The 20,868-nt window shown below is 40.9% G+C and overlaps 1 protein-coding gene across 5 annotated transcripts in view; it reads left to right on the top strand.

Moving 5' to 3' along the window:
* The window catches only part of HYCC1 (hyccin PI4KA lipid kinase complex subunit 1), a 162,778-nt gene that overhangs the window by 92,237 nt on the left and 49,673 nt on the right, over positions 1 to 20,868 (top strand). For all 5 annotated transcript variants that reach the window (XM_073630088.1, XM_073630084.1, XM_073630087.1 and 2 more), the window contains 2 exons: positions 2,838 to 2,953; positions 15,772 to 15,867. In XM_073630088.1, coding sequence (XP_073486189.1) covers positions 2,838 to 2,953; positions 15,772 to 15,867 — 212 coding nt within the window. The remainder of the gene's footprint in view (positions 1 to 2,837; positions 2,954 to 15,771; positions 15,868 to 20,868) is intronic.

Genomic DNA, 20,868 nt, shown 5'->3' with positions numbered 1-20,868 from the left:
GCCGGATCATCCGCCTGATGCTCTGTGTTCCGGGCTCCGTTCCCTGCGAGCATAGCGACGCATGGGGGCGGAGCCCGGCGGCAAATTCAAGAAGTACAAAAAACTTAACACATACTTAAAAACTTAACACAATATCTTACATATTACATTACTGTATCAAATCATTTCACCTCCCCTTTGTCCCTAGTGCTTTGTCCAGTGCCCTGCATGCACACATATTATAAAATATATATAGATATCATATATATCTCCTATATATCCAAAAAGTGTCCCTTGGTGGTTTTAGACCAGCTAGAAAACAGCCATAGTAAATTAGAACACTTGCAGAATTGCGTGTTAGTAATTTGTAGGGAAACTATTATTATTATTATTATTTATAGTTATTTTATTATATTTATGATTTTGTGTTTCAAACGTTATCATACCTGGGATGTCTACTGGACTCTTGTTTGGACAGATTTAAGTGAGTTATTCCTAAGAATTACAGGCCTACAATATATAATGCCAAATTTCTATGCAAAACAATGTACCGCTGTGAGATGCAAACATCTGACATAATCATACATACAGGGAGGTTAATAATAGTAAAGGTGCACCAGTTTTATTGAATGGGGTTAATATAAAGTGCATGTCATTGTATTGGTGAAAAATTATAGCACTTACATGTTTGCAATATATATGACTTTTTATTCCAGAGAAATTGGTGCTAAAACACTTCCTTAAGTACTGAGTTGCAAAGTTACGTAAGGTTTATTAGTTTTATTAATGGAGAAGACCTGGGGCCTTGTTCAAATTAAATTATATCTGCAAGGACTGCTAAAAGGCTGCATGCCACTCAAACACCAGTTTTTAAAATGCCTGAGTTAGACTACTGTCCATTTTTTAATATGAATTAAGCAGCAGAACGATATTTTCTCAAACGCTAAGGCTAACCATATACATTGATGTTTCTCTCACTCCATGAAATTTTCACTTGGATGGATGAAGCTTCCTTCTTACCAGCTATTGTGCTCTGACGGCAACTGCTCCTGCGACTGTCAGAATACCCAGACAGTGACTGCATTGGGTGCAGCCACTGTTTGGCTGAGAATTTTCCACCTGGCTCCTCTCATTTTCAGATTGAAGTTTGCTGAGGTGGATAGCACCAACAGGACCATCCATGTCTCAAATTTCTGTTAAATCGGCCAAAGTTGAGCCATGTATGACCAGAATAACCGTGTTGTAATCATGTAATTCTGTACAGATGTCTCTTCCCATATCTTTTCAGAATGCTGAACCCATAGTGTGTTGGGTTTTTTTTTTTTGTATTTGTTTTTAATTTTATGTAATTTAAAAGTAAATGGACCTTTCCCTATTAGTATGATTCACAAAAACGGAACCAGACTAGAGGAGGAAGCTGTACACATATGCCCTAGTTGTTCTTGGCTATTCTGCTGCTCCTTTGACTTTTATTTATTTATCCCAGAGCATGGATTAGATCAGGAGTCCAGCAATTAGCATTTCAGGAGTTCTGCCATAGAAGCTCCTACGTTTTCTTTAATGACACTGTGTAATTGGTGTCTACATTTATTTTTTTTTTTTAATCCTTTTTTTTTTTTTTTTTTTTTTTTTTTTTTTAAACTAAAGCTGTGTCTGTGCGAGAAGACTATATTCTGATCAAAGTCACTGGAGAATGATAAGCTGCTTATGTGGGCATGTCAGGTGTACTAATGATGTATATTAGCCCAGATTGCTGTTAAATCAGTCAGTTTTGGCAGAATGGTATAGGGTCACTGGACTTTTTAGCAGAGTTTAATTAAATGGGAATAAAGAGCTTTCCAAACCGTTCATTAAACCACTAGCTCTTGTAGACTGTGCTCACTGAAATATACCATAATACTGATCACTATGTCAAGGTTTCTTATGTGACTCCATCTGATCGCTTTCACGTTGAATATTTTAGAAAATAACATATTTATCTGTTTTAGATAGATATTACGGTAATTTAATAGTGGTGGTTGGGGCATATTCAGATATCATTTTGATCATTGTAACCGATGACGCTATCTGTGTGTCTATATAGTCTCCATCGCTGTGTGTGATTGTTATTACTATGAAAATGTAAAATCTGAGATCGTCCTGCTCTCTGCTCCATGTGCTGGGTAGTCTATGCACTGTACAGTCTGCCAGACTGGAACCTGTATAGATAAGGGCACTGGAGCCACGTGTTAAAGCAGACTAGAGGTCTACAGGGACCAAAAATGATGTCCTTGTGCTGCCCAGAATGGTGTCTGTTGGTAAAGGATATTGTGCAATTTTAATAATTCAAAAAACAAAAACAAAAAACAAGCAAATCGAAAAAAAAAAAAAAAGACTTGGATCCATTACTTCAGTGTAGTTGACCAGTTCTTCGCAATATTCTGCTTAGTACATTGTTGGGTAATTAAAGCTGAGAGTAGGAAAGATTACTCCAGGGCAAATTTTAAGGCAGGCGTCACACACTTGTTTTATGGCAACACAAGTGTAAGTCCATTTTTTTTTCTGGGCTTTCTTAAAAGAGAAATACTGTATAGACAAAACTTCTTTTTTTTTTTTTTTTTTTTTTTTTTTTTTTTTGTGGGTCACAGGAGTACACTTATTTCTGCACTTCTATGACCCAGATTGAAGCCACCCACTAGATAATTCATCCACCTATGTTTCCTAATACTGAAATAGAGGTTTTAAATGGCCATATCCTGTTGAAAGTCAAATTTCAGTGTATTACTCAAGAACCATTATTATATTCTTACTCCAATGCACTACTGTGATTAAAATTTACAAACCTGTACCTGTTATTTTTCTTGTCTTTCTATTTCCAGCCATCTAGTATAGGATCAATGGCATTAACGGAAGGAGCTCTATCACAGCATGGATTAACCAGGGTTGTGTACAGTGGACCTCATCCCCAAAGAGAAATGCTAACAGCTCAGAACAGGTGATAAGTACTTTCTTTAATTTGCTACCCACATGTTTGTTAGTGAATGATTTTTTTTTTTACCCTCTAAGGCCCCTTTCACACGATCGGACCGCTCAGGTCCGCCTGTCAGTTTTGACGGCGGACCTGAACGGGCGCTCCATGTTAGTCTATGGAGCGTCAGATTTCAGCGGAGACATGTCCTCTGACATCCGACCCCGTCCGATCCGCCAAAAGCAGACGGATGGCTCTATGTCCAGGTCCGTCTCTGGCGGATCGGGTGAGATCGGATGAAAACGGACATGCCGTTTTCATCTGATCCCTCCATAGGCGGCAGCGGCGCCTGACAAGCCCCTCCCCGCTCAGTGAGCAGAGGGGGACCTGTCATCCGCCGGCTCAGCAGAGATGGACAGATCTCCCGCTGAGCCGGCAGACGGAGGCGGGCTCTGTAGAAACGGAGTCCGCCTCGTGTGAAAGGGGCCTTAGGTTTCCACAGTAAGAACTGTTAGGTAGAGTTTTAATCCAAAGTTATTCATGGTAACTCTTTCCTCCTTGAACCTCATGGGTAAGGCCGAGGCCTCCTACCATCGTAAAAACCAACTTCGAAATCAGCCAAGATTAACAAAAGCAAGCGATTCGCTTTACCTTTTGCCAGCAATGCTCTGACAATGAACAGGCAAATTTGTATTCTGGTTCTATTTATATATTATATTTGTATTCTGGATATATTTTTAAATATTTTTTTTAAATATTTGTATTTAGATTTGTATTCTGGATATTCTATTTAAAGTGGTTGTTAACCCACTTTTGTTACATGCTGCCATCCTCTCTGCAGCATTATACTAATTGTGCCTGTGTTCTGTAAAAAAACTGCAGGATTGTACCTGTATGAGCTCCATTCCCGGCGCTCAGCTGATTTCTCTCTTGTCTCTCCGACTCATAGCTGCAGTGGGTGGGGACAAGCCCTCCCGCTGACGTCAGCTGGGGAGGAGGGGGAGAGAGGAGATGCAGAGCTCCGAGCCGCCAAAAATCAGCTGAGCGGCGCTCATACAATCCTGCATTATTATTTTTTTTTTTTTACATTATACAGGGACAATTAGTATAATGCTACAGAGAGGATGGCAGCATGTAATATGTGAAATGAGAGCAGCATGAGCGGGGGAAGGCGGGCACTTGTAGAGCAGAGACAGATGGGGGGGGGGGAGAGAAGGACACAGGAGACAGATAGCAGGCTGCAGCTTACGGAATCACGCAAACAGACCACAAGGTCAGGGCTCAGCAGCCACGATTATCGTGGTCTGTTTGCACAGGGGAGGGCATAGCTAGGCAGGATCAGTCATGTATTTCAGGTGATAGAGGGGTCCAAATGACACACTTTATTATGTATAACACGCTTTAAGGGAACAGGATCTTTATTTATTTTTTTGGGGGGGTTAACAAATGCTTTAAGTAAGCAGCTACTTCTTTGCTACTGAGAAATGTAACTACATCTTGTGGTTTGCCTTGTGCAGTGCCCTAAAGTAAATGTGATGCTAAAGAGAGAACTGTCAACCATGAAATATCTCAGCTGCAAAGAGATCTAATCACCAGGGATCCAGTGCAAAGGGATCCAATCAATAAGGTTTTAAAGCTGGCTGATGCTGAAAAAAAAATTGAATGCATTCCCCCATCCACACATGTGAGGTGGACAGAGGAGCCTTCCCCGCTGTGCCATTGTATTCTGACAGTGGGATTCCTCTGTTGTCAGAATACATTGATCAGCGGCTGCAGCTGATTAGCTGCAAGCTGCTGATCGACACAACTTTTCTAACAGTCCCGTTTGCCAGAAGTCGAATTGTTAGATCGACTTCTGTTAAATTGGAATGGCCATAGATCAAAATTCGGATGGCCTCTGCTGATCAATCTATGGGCAGCCTAATGTAAATGGATCTATTCACCAGGGATCTAATTGCAGAGGATCGAACCGTCATGTCGAAAATAGCCTTATGCAATAGTAATGATTGGGTCTAGTAATCTTATTGGATTTTAACTAGGGGAAAAAATAAATCTTATTGGAAATACCTGCTTTGTTTTGAAGGCATTTAAATATAGTAAAACTATAATTGGAGTAGAACTGTTTTATGATTCTCTAGAACAGTGGTTCTCAACTCCTGTCCTCAGGACCCACCAACAGGCCAGGTTTTATGTATTACCTTGGGGAGATGCAGACTAGAATACTGCAATCACTGAGCAGCAAATTATCTCACCTGTGATGTATTTCAGGTATCTTGCAAACCTGTCCTGTTAGTGGGTCCTGAGGACAGGAGTTGAGAACCACTGCTCTAGAACTACTTAAACATGAAGGCTGAGTTCACACCATTGCAGTGCATTTAACACATGGTAATGTGTGTTGCATAGGAGCAGCTCATTCGACTGCACTATTTTCTGTAATGCATTGCACCACAGTGAACAATAGTGTGTTACTGTGCATTGTGGTATGTTAGAATGCACAGCCTTTGGCAAGGTGTGTTGGGGTGAAGAATGGTACTGCAGCTCACAAACACAGCACAGTAGTGTGAAACCAGTTTTAGGCTGAATTTGCACTCAATTTTCCTTCCTTTTGAAATCATTGGAAACTCAACAAAATGCATGTCCATGCTGCATGGATTAAAACACACGTCGTTTACTGCATCACAACACACACAAAAAAGCTGAACTCCAGCTAGGTATTTATTAAACACAGAAGTAGTTTAAATGATAAGAATCTTAAATCTGAATCCGCAGTAGCACTCAGCCTGGGAGAGGGAGGGACAGCATCAATCAGGACTGCTTACAGGAAGCATGCATTAGGAAAGAGGTGGGGGGGTCAGATAAGAATGCCCTTCTTGGTGTGATGCCGTTCTTTATTGTGCAAATACCAGGCTGGATTAGGTCTTGCAGATGGCTTCATATCCTAGCTGTGCTTTCTGGCAAGGTGCCCGGATCACATGACTGGCCGAACAGACCATTCCTTTATAAAGTAAAACCATTTAAATATATTTCAAAAGTATATTTAGTTCAGTCTACTGGGGTTTAGTAGGGCACAGTATACATGATTTTGTAATGGTAGACTGTTGGACAATATTTATAGCGCCAACAGTTTGCGCAGTGCTGTGCAACATGGAGGCAGACTGTACAGTCTAAATGCAAGAGAAATCAGAGGGTCCTGCTCGTTGGAGCTTACAATCTAAAAGGCAGGGTCAGGTGATACAAAAGAGAACTGTGGACGATTAGCTGATGGAGAAAGTAAAAGTACAGTCTTCTTCAGATTTTACTTTTCCTGGGAAAAGTGATATTTAAATCCTCTCTATTGAAAACACTATTTATGGTAAGATCAAGATCTGTAAAATAGACTTTGCTTATCCCAGTATGGTCTGTGCGTGCACGGAACCGTAAATAATGTCTTTGAATTGGGCCTGGAAGAGCTTTTCTTCTCTCAGCTGAGCACAATTTTACACCCCTGTCAGCACATTGCTGCAGAATAGTTATCAAAGGTAATTTAAATCTGCATTTATCTATGATCATTATGGAAGCGGAACACTTCAGACAACAAAAGCAATTCATCTCCTGTCTGGCATTGTACGGTTAAACCTCCTCCATTTGTGTGCCTAATCTGAATAAGGAAGGATAGATTTACAGCTCTTTTATAGCGGGATACTGCACCTTAATTATTGGTTGTTATTTTTGCTCTGGGTAATGGCTATATTAAACCTCAAAATTTCAGTTTAAATCCACCAAATGCATTCCAAGTGTGTCAAAACAAAAAGTGTTTGTTGCATTCCAGAGCCCTTCAATCAGCAGGTATCTTAAAGTGGTTGTAAAGGCCCAAGATATTTATTTCAAGGTAAAAAAAAAAAAACCTTCTGTGCACAGCAACCCCCTCCCAGCCCCCCTTATACTTACCTGAGCCCCATCTTGATCCAGGATAGCTCCTGCTACTGTCAGTCGCTGCCAGTGAGCCAATGAGGAGAGAGCAGGGCCGGGGCTGAGCCGCACTCAATGTGTGAATGGATACACACAGCAGTGGCTCGGGAGCGAACCTGCTTCTGTGCCCCCCATAGCAAGCTGCTTGCTGTGGGGGCACTTGGCAGGAAGGAGGGGACAGGAGCGCTGGTTGGGGATCGGGGCTGCTCTGTGCAAAACCACTACACAGAGCAGGTAAGTAATGATATGTTTGTTGTTTAATCACTTCAGCCACGGAAGGTTCTTTCACTCATGGTTAGTGTTTGGCTAAAGCTATTTATTATCGATCAATTATGTTTACTCTTTTTTTTAAATCCTAATGGCAACAGAAACTACCCAAATGACCCTGATCAAAAGTTTACATACCCTGGTGATTTTGGCCTGATAACATACACACAAGTTACTTAAAGGGGTTTGAATGGCTATTAAAGGTAACCATCCTCACCTGTGATCTGTTTGCTTGTAATTAGTGTGTGTGTGTGTGTGTGTGTGTGTGTGTGTGTGTGTGTATAAAAGGTCAATGCATTTCTGGACTCCTGATAGACCCTTGCATCATTTATCCAGTGCTGCACTGACATTTCTGGATTCTAAGTCATGGGGAAAGCAAAAGAATTTTCAAAGGATCTGCGGGAAAAGGTAGTTGAACTGTATAAAACAGGAAAGGGATATAAAAAGATATCCAATGAATTGAGAATGGCAATCAGCAGTGTTCAAACTCTAATAAAAATTGGAAAATGAGGGTTTCTGTTGATACCAAACCACGGTCAGGTAGACCAACTAAAATTTCAACCACAACTGCCAGTAAAATTGTTTGGGATGCAAAAAAAAACCCCACAAATAACTTCAGGTGAAATACAGGACTCTCTGAAAACATGTGGTGTGGCTTTTTCAAGATGCACAATAAAGCGGTACTTGAAGAAGGGCGGCATGGTCGAGTCGCCAGAAGAAAGCCATTACTACGCAAATGCCACAAAGTATCCCATTTACAATAGGCTAAACAGCACAGAGACAAGTCTCGAACCTTCTGGCACAAAGTCATTTGGAGTGATGAGACCAAAATTGAGCTTTTTGGCCAAAACCATAAACGCTACATTTGGACAGGAGTCAACAAGGCCTATGATGAAAGGTGTGGAGGTGGATCGCTGATGTTTTGGGGATGTGTGAGCTACAAAGGCACCGGAAAGTTGTTTGCAAGATTAATGCAGTATATAATCAAAAAAATACTGGAGGAACATTTGCATTCATCAGCTAGGAAGCTGTGCATGGGACGTACTTGGACATTCCAACATGACAATGATCCAAAACACAAGGCCAAGTCGACCTGTTATTGGCTGCAGCAGAATAAAATGAAGGTTCTGGAGTGGCCATCTCAGTCTCCTGACCTCAATATCATTGAGCCACTCTGGGGAGAACTCAAACGTTCAGTTCATGTAAGACAGCCCAAGAATTTACAGGAACTGGAGGCTTTTTGCCAAGAGGAATGGGCAGCTTTACCATCTGAGAAGATAAAGAGCCTCGTCCACAAATACCACAAAAGACTTCAAGCTGCCATTGAAGGAGGCAATACACGGTATTAAGAACTGGGGTATGTAAACTTTTGATCAGGGTCATTTGGGTAGTTTCTGTTGCCATTATGATTTAAAAAGAGTAAACACAGTTGATTGATAATAAATGGCTTCAGCCAAACACTAACAATGAGTGAAAAAAGTTTGTGTTATCATTCATGGTCTCTGAAAAATGGCCAAGAAATCATACATTCTGCCAGGGTATATAAACTTATGAGTACAACTGTATGTCTGTTGCAGCAGGGACATGTCGCACGTCTCCAGAGAGAACACTGCTTGCACACAGAGAGCAGGAGTCCCACTCTTTACTTATAAAGATTTTGAACTGTAGAAGTTTGAACACCTTTTTTGTTTTGATGCCCCTGGAATGTATTTAGTTGATTTACCCAGTTCCCGACTGGCTCACGCAGATATACTGTGGCAGAATGGCTCCCCTGGGCGAAACCCTGTACGGCTACGTCCTTCCACTTTTTCGTCCACGAGAGGGCACGTGCTGCATGGCGGGGGTCCTGATGTGTGTGGCCGGCGGGCCCTGTGCTGTCAGGGAAAAGGAAACATATCGTTTGTTCCTAAGTAGGAAAAAACAATATGTCTCCTCTCCTAGTCACTCCCATCCCCACACAGTTAGAACACACTGAGGGAACACACAGTTAACCCCTTGATCGCCCCCTAGTGTTAACCCCTTCCCTGCCAGTGACATTTACACAGTAATCAGTGCATATTTATAGCACTGATTGCTGTATAATTGTCAATGGTCCCAAAAAAGTGTCAAATGTCCGATCTGTCCATCACAGTGTCGCAGTACCGCTAAAATCGCAGATCACCACCAGTACTAGTAAAAATAACTAAATAAACTTTAAAAATGGCATAAATCGTTCCCATAGTTTGTAGATGCTATAACTTTTGCGCAAACCAATCAACATACGCTTATTGCATTTAGTTTTTGTGTTTTTGTTTTTTATAGCACAAAAAATAAAAACCGCAGAGGTGATCAAATACCACTAAAAGAAAGCTCTATTTGTGGGGAAAAAGGACGCAAATTTTGTTTGGGTACAGCGGCGAATGGCCACGCAATTGTCAGTTAAAGCGACACAGTGCCAAATTTTAAAAAGTGCTCCTGGTCAGGAAGGGGGTAAAATATTCCAGGGCTGAAGCGGTTAAAGAAGTGTATTCTTGTGGCGCTTTTGGATTCAGACCCTCTTTTAGGCCTCCAATTATTTCCCAAGTTTTGGGTTAAGCTATTGGTGAATTGTGCAGTTACAATTAATGGGCTGCCAGATTCTTGGTTGAAAGTGGTTGTGTGTGTATGTATATGTGTATATCTATCTATCTATCTATCTATCTCTATCTATCTATCTATCTATCTATCTATCTATCTATCTATCTATCTATCTATCTATCTATCTATCTATCTATCTATCTATCTATCTATCTATCTATCTATCTATCTATCTATCTCTATCTATATATCTCTATCTATATCTATCTCTATCTATCTCTATCTATCTATCTCTATCTATCTCTATCTATCTATCTATCTATCTCTATCTATCTCTATCTATCTATCTATCTATCTATCTCTATCTATCTATCTCTATCTATCTATCTATCTCTATCTATCTCTATCTCTCTCTCTCTATCTCTCTCTATCTCTCTCTATCTCTCTCTCTCTATCTCTATCTCTCTCTCTCTATCTCTCTCTATCTCTCTCTATCTCTCTCTATCTCTCTCTCTCTATCTCTATCTCTCTATCTATCTCTCTATCTCTCTCTCTATCTCTATCTCTCTCTATCTATCTCTATCTATCTATCTCTATCTATCTCTATCTATCTATCTATCTATCTCTATCTATCTCTATCTATCTATCTATCTATCTATCTCTATCTATCTATCTCTATCTATCTATCTATCTCTATCTATCTCTATCTCTCTCTCTCTATCTCTCTATCTATCTCTATCTATCTCTATCTCTCTCTCTCTATCTCTCTCTATCTCTCTCTATCTCTCTCTCTCTATCTCTATCTCTCTCTCTCTATCTCTCTCTATCTCTCTCTATCTCTCTCTATCTCTCTCTCTCTATCTCTATCTCTCTATCTATCTCTCTATCTCTCTCTCTATCTCTATCTCTCTATCTATCTCTCTATCTCTCTCTCTATCTATCTCTATCTCTATCTCTATCTCTCTCTAGCTCTCTATCTCTCTATCTCTATATCTCTATATCTCTATCTATCTCTCTATCTATCTATCTATCTATCTATCTCTATCTCTCTCTCTATCTATCTCTATCTCTATCTATATATCTCTATCTCTATCTATATATCTCTATCTCTATCTATATATCTCTATCTCTATCTATATATCTCTATCTCTATCTCTATCTATCTCTATCTCTATCTCTATCTCTATCTATCTATCTCTATAGATCTATCTCTATAGATCTATCTCTATAGATCTATCTCTATAGATCTATCTCTATAGATCTATCTCTATAGATCTATCTCTATAGATCTATCTCTATAGATCTATCTCTATAGATCTATCTCTATAGATCTATCTCTATATCTATAGATCTATCTCTATATCCAATTAAGTAACTGGCCTCAGAGATTAAACAAATCCTCCTACAGAAGTTGTACCTGTCTGTCTGCAGCCATCTGTCTTCTACATCTGTTCAAAGTGCTGAATTATGAAACTGAACGTTCCAAAAATTAGGAGCGGAGAGGTGAAATTTTAGGCCTCTTTCACGCGATAGACCCGCTCGGATCCGCCTGTCCGTTTTTCAGCCATTGACTTGTTTGGGCAGGCGGATATAAGCAGAGAGCGGCGATGTGTCCGCTGACACCCGCCTGCCATCCGATCCGACAAGATCTGCTGAAAACAGACAGATGGCGATAGGTTCGCCATCCGTCTAGCAGGTCGGATCGGTTGAAAACGTATCATCCAATCTTCCTATAGAGATCAGCGTGGCTCTGACAGGTTCATCACTGCACAGTGAGCAGAGACGGACCTGTCATCTGCCAGCTCAGCGGGGAACGAAGGATCGATCTCCCACTGAGCTAGCGGAATCCGCTGAGCAGATCCGCCTCGTATGAAAGGGGCCTTACTCCGCAGAGCTCTGAGAGCTGATTTGAGGGAAGGGACGCACGCAGGAACAGAGTTGAGGCTGTCAATCAGCTGGTGCTCCCTCCCATCACCATTTTTCTCTTGGTGTCAGGAAAATAGGTCAAAAGTGATGCATGCTGATAGCAGGGAAGAAGCGGCAGGCAGAAATGACACTTGGTGCTCTAAATTGAGACATTTATATTTCATGTCTGAGGTTTACAACCACTTTAAAGAAAAATAAACAAGCTGGCTATGTGCCATGGCTTTTTTGGCATGTATTATATGGAGGACTGCCAGTTGGAGCTTATGTTTAGGGCTTGATGCGGTTTGCTTTACAGCTGAGTCATGCTGGAACACAGGGGAGTTGTTATGGGTCTGGGAGGAATGGAGAGGGACACACAGCATGGATGGAGGCAAACAGAAATAGAGTAACGGGTCTACATGCCCATCTTCACAGTACAGGACATGGCCGGTTTCCTTACAGGCCCATTTAGACATATTATTGATACTTGTAGTTGTATGCCTTCACCACCGGTAATGCCTCTGTGAGAGAGAAGCGCTGATGAAATTTGTGATGACTGAAAGGTGTTGCAGTCTTCTAAAGGATCATCTGTAAAGAAGCCTGGTCAGCGCAAACACCTGTAAACGGTCTCCTGCTTCTGTGTTTGTGTCTTTCATTCAATCCCACACACTTTTCTACAGTTTTTCTTCCCATCTTGACTAAGATTTGACCTAAAAAGAAAAAAGTCGGTAATTGGCTGCAGGGATTTACAACATCTCATGGATAATTTGGTCATCTTATTATAGATGAGATTCATAATGTTAATGAGCTTTATGAGATGTGCTTGCTCATCAGAGACCTTTTTTGGTTTTCACTTTTTGTATAGACGTTCAATGGTTTTCATGTCATAGCAATAAGGCAGGACATAGGGATTACTAAGTGTTAGTTTCTCAGCCAGGCTTCCAAGGGGCCCTATATGGCCTACAAGTGTGACATTAAAATATCCATTAAAAAAAACTGCAGTTTAATATTTACTGCATAGGCTAATTTCTGGAAAAGGTGAAGTTAGCCTGTATATTTGTAATGTATGCCATTGTTAGTCAAGTTGCATAATGACAAAAGCAGACACTAGAAAACAAAAGCTAGCACTGGATTGGAAGTATAGGTAACCTCACCGTTACTGTTCTTTATGTGCAACCTTGATTTGTTACAGTGCATCTGGAAAGTATTCACAGCGCTTCACTTTTTTCACATTTTATTATGTTACAGCCTTATTCCACAATTGAGTAAATACATTATTTTTCTCAAAATGCTACAAACAATCACCCATAATGATAACGTGAAAGAAGTTTGTTTAAAATCTTTGCAAATTTATTAAAAAAATAATCACATTTACATAAATATTCACGCCCTTTGCCAAGACACTCAAAATTGAGCTCAGGTGCCTCCTGTTTCCTCTGATTTATCCTTGAGATGTTTCTACAACTTGATTGGAGTGCACCTGTGGTAAATGCAGTTGAGTGGACATGATTTGAAAAGGCACACGCCTGTCTATATAAGGTTCCACAGCTAACAGTGCATGTCAGAGCACAAACCAAGCCATGAAGTTTAAGGAATTGTCTGTAGACCTCTGATACAGGATTGTATCAAGGCACAGATCTGGGGAAGGGTACAAAAAAATGTCTGCAGCATTGAGCAGCCATGAGCACAATGGTCTCCATCATCCATAAATTGAAGAGGTTTGGAACCACCAGGACTCTTCCTAGAGTGGGCCGCCTGGCCAAACTGAGCGATCGGGGGAGAAAGGGCCTTAGACAGGGAGGTGACCAAGAACCCGATGGTCACCCTGACAGAGCTCCAGTGTTTGTGGAGAGAGGAGAACCTGTTCCAGAAGAACCAACTCTGCAGCACTCCACCAGTCAGACCTGTATGGTAGAGTGGCCAGACGGAAGCCACTCCTCAGTAAAAGGCAGATGACAGCCTGCCTGGAGTTTCTCAAAGGGCACCTGAAGGACACTCGGACCATGAGAAACAAAATTCTCTGGTCTGATGAAACAAAGATTGAACTCCTTGGCCTGAATGAAAATGTCTTGTCTGGAGGAAACCGGGTACCACTCATCACCTGGCGAATACCACCCCTACAGTGAAGCATGGTGGTGGCAGCACCATGCTGTGGGGGATGTATTTCAGCGGCAGGAACTGGCGACAAGTCAGGATTGAGGGAAAGATGAATGCAGCAATGTAGAGAGACATTCTTGATGAAAACCTGCCCCAGAGTGCTCTGGACCTCAGACTGGGGCAAAGGTTCATCTTCCAATAGGACAACGACCCTAAGCACACAGCCAAGGTAACAAAGGAGTGGCTACGGGACAGATCTGTGAATGTCCTTGGAGAGATCTGAAAATGGCTGTACACTGATGCTCCTCATCCAACCTGATGGAGCTTGAGAGGTCCCGCAAAGAAGAATGGGAGAAACTACCAAAAAATAGGTGTGCCAAGCTTGTAGCGTCATACTCAAAAAGACTTGAGGCTGTAATTGGTGCCAAAGGTGCTTCAACAAAGTATTGAGCATAGGCTGTCAATAGTTGTGTACGATTTTTGTTTTTGGGTTTTTTTTTATAATTTTGCCTAGATTTCTAACAAACTTCTTTCACGTTGTCTTTTATGGAGTATTGTTTGTAGAATTTTGAGGAAAATTAATTTAATCCATTTTGGAATAAGGCTGTAACATAACAAAATGTGGGAAAAGTGAAGCACTGTGAATACTTTAAGGATGCACTGTATAATAGAAAGAAGTGTTTGTTTTTTGGGGTGCCTTTTCAGACAAGCCAAGCAATGCAAAAAAATAGCATATACACCATAACCGCAGACAGCAGGCAACATTCTATGTTCCACACACGTGTGTACTGGTTTCATTTCATGGCTGCTGGTATTGCAGAGGAAATAGACAGTCAACTTCTACTAAAATGTATTTCCACTTTCAAATTGGAGAACCCACTATGTTTGTGTCCCCTTTTACACAGAATATCTACAAATAAATTTCTTACCTTTTTCTAGTTTCTTTTGATGCAGATTTATACATGGATTTCTATAGGCAGCTTGAAATTGTTCAGAATAACTTGGGCAATTAGGGGACAGATGCAGGGACGGTGCATTAACAGACAATAGACCATCCCATCTTGTCTTTATTCCCCTCACACTAATTCCTGGGAACAAGGCTCACCGATAGTGGGTGCTGCAGCAACTACCAGCTGGTTAGTGGAATATCACAGATAAATGCACATGTTCGCCAGCACACCAAGGATCCTCAAATTTCATCCACAGGTTTTTATTGCAGAAAGATCACATTACAAGAGCAAGTGTAACATTTCAGGGGCTCACAGGACCCCTTCATCAGGCATGTGATGACATCCAACTCTTGATCTTTAACCCTTTGTGTTAGGACATACAGTGTGCAGGTTTAGTCTACAGCTGATAATTAAGATCTGCCAGCATGATACAGACAAGGATTATTATTATTTAAGGTACTTGTATAGTGCTGTTAATTTACACAGCGTTTTACATATACATTGTACATTCACATCAGTCCCTACCCTCAAGGAGCTTACAAAGGATTCATTTTGACATTAAGCTATCCATACATAGATTGAAATTCAGCCAGTTCAGCAAGGACCAGATGATATTCGATCCATGTATGGGCAGGCTGATTGTACCCAAGTTGATCAATGGATCGACTTGGGTACAATCAGCCTGTAGGATTTTTCACAAGTGATTACTGCCGGCGGCTATAGCCGCTAGCAGTAATAATTGTGTCCTCCTGGCAGGCAAGGCTTCCCAGCCGGGAAGGATTCCCACACTGACTGTGGTAGGGGAATCAAGCGAGTCATCTATGGGCTGCCTTGCATAGAAGGCAAAAGCTAGGTAGAATGTTTATGCAACTGAAAAGATGTTTTAATGATGCTATGTGAATGGAAACAAGTAACAAATATGAAGTGGGTCTATCCAAATTTGGGTGCAAAAGTGGAAATATATTTTAAGCCATTTGTCAACAGATCCTGTAGATATGCGGGCTCGAGATAATCTAAGTTAAAGGGGTACCACAACTATTGTAAATCGTTCCGTTTCTTCTCATTTAAGGTCTTTAACTTTTAAGAATATGTTCACTGTTTTCTCTTTTTTTTTTTTGGTAGATTTGAAGTTCTGGCATTTCTTCTACTTTGTTATAATGCTGCCTTACACTTCATGCCATCGCTTTCCCTCCGATCCCTGTGTCAAATGTCATCAAGGTAAGTTTGTATTGCTTTCCATGGAAATTACTCTGTGAGCAGCATGCATTTTGTATACAGCGGCTCTCTGTTTTTACATCTGATGCTAGGATAGCTCACAGCAGTTTTGTTTTCCTGTGCAGCTCAAGAAAGCTTGCAATAAGCGTTATCTATGACAGCTGAGGTTCCAGTTCAGCACCCTCAAAATTAGCAGGCCAGTGAAATCTAAAATGCTAAAATGTTGACCTCTTTTTGTTTTTTTTCTTTAACCTAACTATATCGGCCTTCATATGCGATTCAGTTTAGCGCCTCGGCTTGTTCTCAAGGAAGTCATATGATGTCCAGTCTGAACGGGAGAGCCACCGTCTGGCCATCATTTTGAAAGAGCAATATCTATATATTTATTTTTTTTAAAGGGAAATAAAAAGTGGGCTAATGTCTTTCCCATATTTTCTGTCTATTGAAGGGGATTTTCCTATTCTGATAAAGTGCTTTGTATTTGCATGTGGTTACTAACCACTGATCCTCTTCCCATGGTATATATTTGGTGATGAACTTATTTTAAATACACGGGTGTTAGACCAGGAAACAGGTGCTTATAACACAGAACCAACGTTGTACTAAAGAGGCTTAGTCACACCTGAACATGCAAATCGTAGGGACAGAACATTTCTTCCAACATCAAACTGACAAATAATAAAAAGACTTGGTATGGCTCATTTTTAACCTACAAAATATTTTTTTTGTAGAGTTAACAGTTAAATTTGTTTAGGTGCTTTTAAATTTAGTCATTTGGGTTCTGTTATAAATTCTTACTGAAATGTAGAAAACACGTATGTGATCTTAAACCGCTGCTAACACCATGTGCATGCCACACTATCAGCGCAAGGCCATTCCCCCCCATAAATGGCTGCTGGTTCAGTTAATGAATTTTACTGCTCATTTCCTAAAGTTTTCAGGCCCTAACTAATGAAAAACCTCCTTAGAATGTGCAGCTATTAAACATGTCAGCTCATGGGGCTTGCTCACATATTCTGACAGTGAAAACTTCCACGTTCACAGATTATTAAATAGATAAATCTTGAACATTACTGAATTCGTCATTTTTCAAAACTGTAAATTGTGGCAGAGAAAAGTAAAAATCTGTTAAATTTTTGGGATGGCAACATGGTCAATTGCAGTAAGCCATGTACAGCACTGTACACATATGTTTTAGCCATTGTGCTGTAAATGGAGCGCAGATGGACTCAGCTGTGATCATGTGTTGGCTCCTCATGCTAAATGAGTATTCTGCAGATACAGGCACCAGGGATTTGTCTTTGGCAGGGCATCTGTGCAGAACTTTCCCGATGTTGAATTTATGCTGATGATGATCTTTTTTTTTTTTTTTTTACATTGGTTATTATAACAGTTTGGACATTGGTAAAATTTTATCAAATTTATTTTTTTAAAATTTGTAATATTGAGGTTATTTGGTATCTTAGAAGGTGGCTACACTTTGAAATGTACAGAGGCTCAGATAAAAGGATGTGTCAAATAGAGCATCCTTTATTATGTTTAATGCCCACAGAGATATGGAAGTCAGAAGATTAAAAGAAAAGTATGTGGGGTGTTTTTTTTTTTTTTCTTGAATCATACTTACCTAGGTGGATGCAGCATCGGTCTCCCTCTAACACTGGTAACCGAGCGATCAAACACAGCCGATCGCTCAGAGCTCCGTGAGCATAACACTGCAGACTGTCAGTCACAGCACTCTGCTCTGCCCCCCATGCTCACTGGAGCACTAGGCTGTGGAGGGGGGGGGGGGGGGGGGGGTGGCTCAGGCTGAGCCGGGTGTCTGTCCAATGAGCTGGCGGATCCCAACTCCGTGGTTGTGATGATGCAGAATCTGGACCGACTTCTGTGAGGTCAGCAGACAGCGGATTTCTGCCAGCTCTTTGCTGAAAACAGGTCATAGGAGTGCAGAACAAACTGCACTCCTGTTATCCATAGGAGAAGTACAGCCAAACAAGCTTTGGCTGTACTTCTCCTTTTAAGAAGCATTCATCCAGTGAATTCATATCATCCAGATCGTGTCCAAATCCATTTATCCATTGGATGTCTCAAGGAGTGCTCAGTGTCCTTATAATACCATTAAAAGTATATTATAGTCCTAAATGGGTTGAAAAAGTAATCTGATTGGGTGGATCCTTTTTAACGTTTTCAATGGACTTTAAAAAGCAAACATTTCAAAGGAACATCCAGTGCCCTTTTAGATGGTGTATTTACTGTACCAAAAGGAGGATAAGAACATCTGTTTGGTGGATATATTTTTTTTTTTTTTAATTGTTTTTTTTTACAGAGCCATTGCTTGGTATAATGGTTTGTGACTAATGATATACAGTGATATAGTAATGAGTGTGACAGATTATATAAAGTCACCTAATTAGTGTCATGAGATTTTGCATGGTGACATTAGTTTCTTTGACAGTCAGCGGGAGAGCAGATTATAGCCATTCATAGAGTAATTAATATGACAGTATCAGATTATACACAGTTTGTGTGACTACTTATTTTTTTTTTTTTTGATGATGTTGATCTGTATGATGGTTGGGGATGATTCTGTACCATAACATTGGTCTGTATGATGGATGTCAGGATGTGACGGTCAAAATTGCACACTGTCCAAGTTGGACAAGCAGATAGGACCATGGAAGATAGAGTGAGTAGCTGTACAGTGTGTACAGTGGAAAGAGTTTGTGGTGGTTATGTATTAGTGTTTTATACTGCTCTCCATCCAGTAGGGGGAAGCATTGTAAATATGTTCACGTATATATTTCTGGTGGAGCTATGTATTTCTTTAGCATCTATGGTTCCTTTTTATTTTTTAATAAAGGACTTGTCCCCAAGCTGTGTCTTGTTTTAACATTTTGACACTTTTTTTGTGAAATGGTAAGGGTACATTTGTACCCCATTACCATTTCACACGATCGGGGGGATCTGGGGGTCCCCTTGTTAAAGGGGGCTTCCAGATTGCGATAAGCCCCCCCGCCGGCAGACCCCCACAACCACCGGGCAAGGGTTGTGGGGGTGAGGCCCTTGTTCCCATCAACATGGGGACAAGGTGCTTTAGGGGGCTACCCCAAAGCACCCTCCCCATGTTGAAGGCATGTGGCCTGGTACAGTTCAGGAGGGGGGGTGCTCTCTTGTCCCCCCCCTTTTCCTGCGGCCTGCTAGGTTGCGTGCTCGGATAAGGGTCTGGTATGGATTTTGAGGTGGACCCCTACGCCATTTTTTTTTTTTTTTTTTTTTTTAATTTGGCGCAGGGTTCCCATTAATTTTCATATCAGACCTGAAGGGCCTGGTATGGATTTTAGGGGGACCCCCACGCAATTTTTTTTTTTTTAATTTTGGTTCAGGGTGCCCCTTAATATTCATACCAGACCCAAAGGGCCTGGTAATGGACTGGGGGGGATCCCATGCTCTTTTTTTTTTTTTTTATTGAGTTTTATCTATTTCCGAGACCTGACAATTCATTACAGCCGGTTTTAAATGACAATTTTTCCTTTTAGAGATGTAATTTTGCTGTGGTACTGTTCTAAACATGGGAAAAATGTGCCACTTTACAGGCATACTATAGACCCCTCCCAGGCACAATATTTAAAGGAATATTTCATTTTTATTGATTCACTTTAAGCATTAAAAAATCACTGCTCCCGAAAAAACGGCCGTTTTTAAACAAATTTTTTGCATTGCTCCATGTCCCCTGGGGCAGGACCTGGGTCCCCAAACACTTTTTATGACAATAACTTGCATATAAGCCTTTAAAATAAGCACTTTTTCTATTTTTCATGTTTGTGTCCATAGACTTTAACGGTGTTTTGGACTTGCTCCAAACACAGCATATTGTTCGGTATTCGCAGAACATCCGAACAACCAAAGTTCGGCCCAAACTTATGCTCGGGCCAAACCGTTTGCCCATCCCTACTCAATATAGCCATTGGTGGGAGAATGAGAGAAGATCTGCAGAAAATCTAGTGGCAACAGTAGTGGAGGATTGCTTTGTCCTCGAATCTGCTTAGTTTGGAAGGGCTTACAGACTATGAATGTTCCATGATCTGACTGTATATGGTAGGATCAACCAAGCATGACCTTGTATTGTGCATGCACCTTTTAGTCCCAATAAAGCTGGGCAGTTGCTGGAAGATTAAAGCAGAACTAGGCAAAACTTTTTTTTTTTTCCTTTAAGCAGAACTAGGCAAAAATTTATTTATTTATTTATTTATTTTTTTTGTTTTCATTTTGAATAGAGCAAGGGGGTGTTATCACCCAGGTGGTGTGTTTTTTTTTTTTTGTTTGTTTTTTTTTTTTTTTCTGCCATCTGTGTCCCATTGCGGAGATTTCTCTTCACTTCCTATCTCATAGCCAGACGGGAAGTGAGAGGAAATCCCTGGAAATCAACAGAATTCCGTGGGGTCCCTTAGAACTGATGTCCATGATTTCAAAGATTTCTTTTGTATTACTTTTCTGGGGACAACCCAGAATTTGGAGTTTTCTTTTACTTTCACTTTCAAGGATAACAGTAAACAGGACAAATAGAGGGGATAAATCTCCTTAACCATTTGCCACCTGTATAACTTATATGGTGGCAATGCTATGCCAGATCATGTATCTAGTACACGATCCGACACTTCCGGGTCTGGGGCGTGCACGTGTGCTGCCGCTGACCCATTCCCGCTGTGATTATACACAGTGGGAGCTGATCTGCGGGTACCGTGGACTTGATGTCTGCTGGCGACCGCCTATCATTTGGTAAACAAGGCAGATCACTGTTCTGTCTGTAGGTAAAGCATGGATCCTGCCTTCCTGCAAAGTAGGGATATGATCCATGCCTTCCCCTAGTAAAAGTACCTCCTACAGTACACTAAAACACTGGTCAGGCACACAGCTTACCCTTTAATCGCACCTGATGTTTAACCCCTTCCCAGCCAGTGTCCCCAAAAAGTGTCAGTGTCCGACTGTCCGCTGCAATATCGCAGTTCT

This window comes from Aquarana catesbeiana, linkage group LG05 (genome assembly GCF_042186555.1).
Source record: "Aquarana catesbeiana isolate 2022-GZ linkage group LG05, ASM4218655v1, whole genome shotgun sequence".
Lineage (NCBI taxonomy): Eukaryota > Metazoa > Chordata > Amphibia > Anura > Ranidae > Aquarana > Aquarana catesbeiana.
Note: the sequence above shows the minus strand (reverse complement) of the source record. Positions and strands in the feature narration are given on the sequence as shown.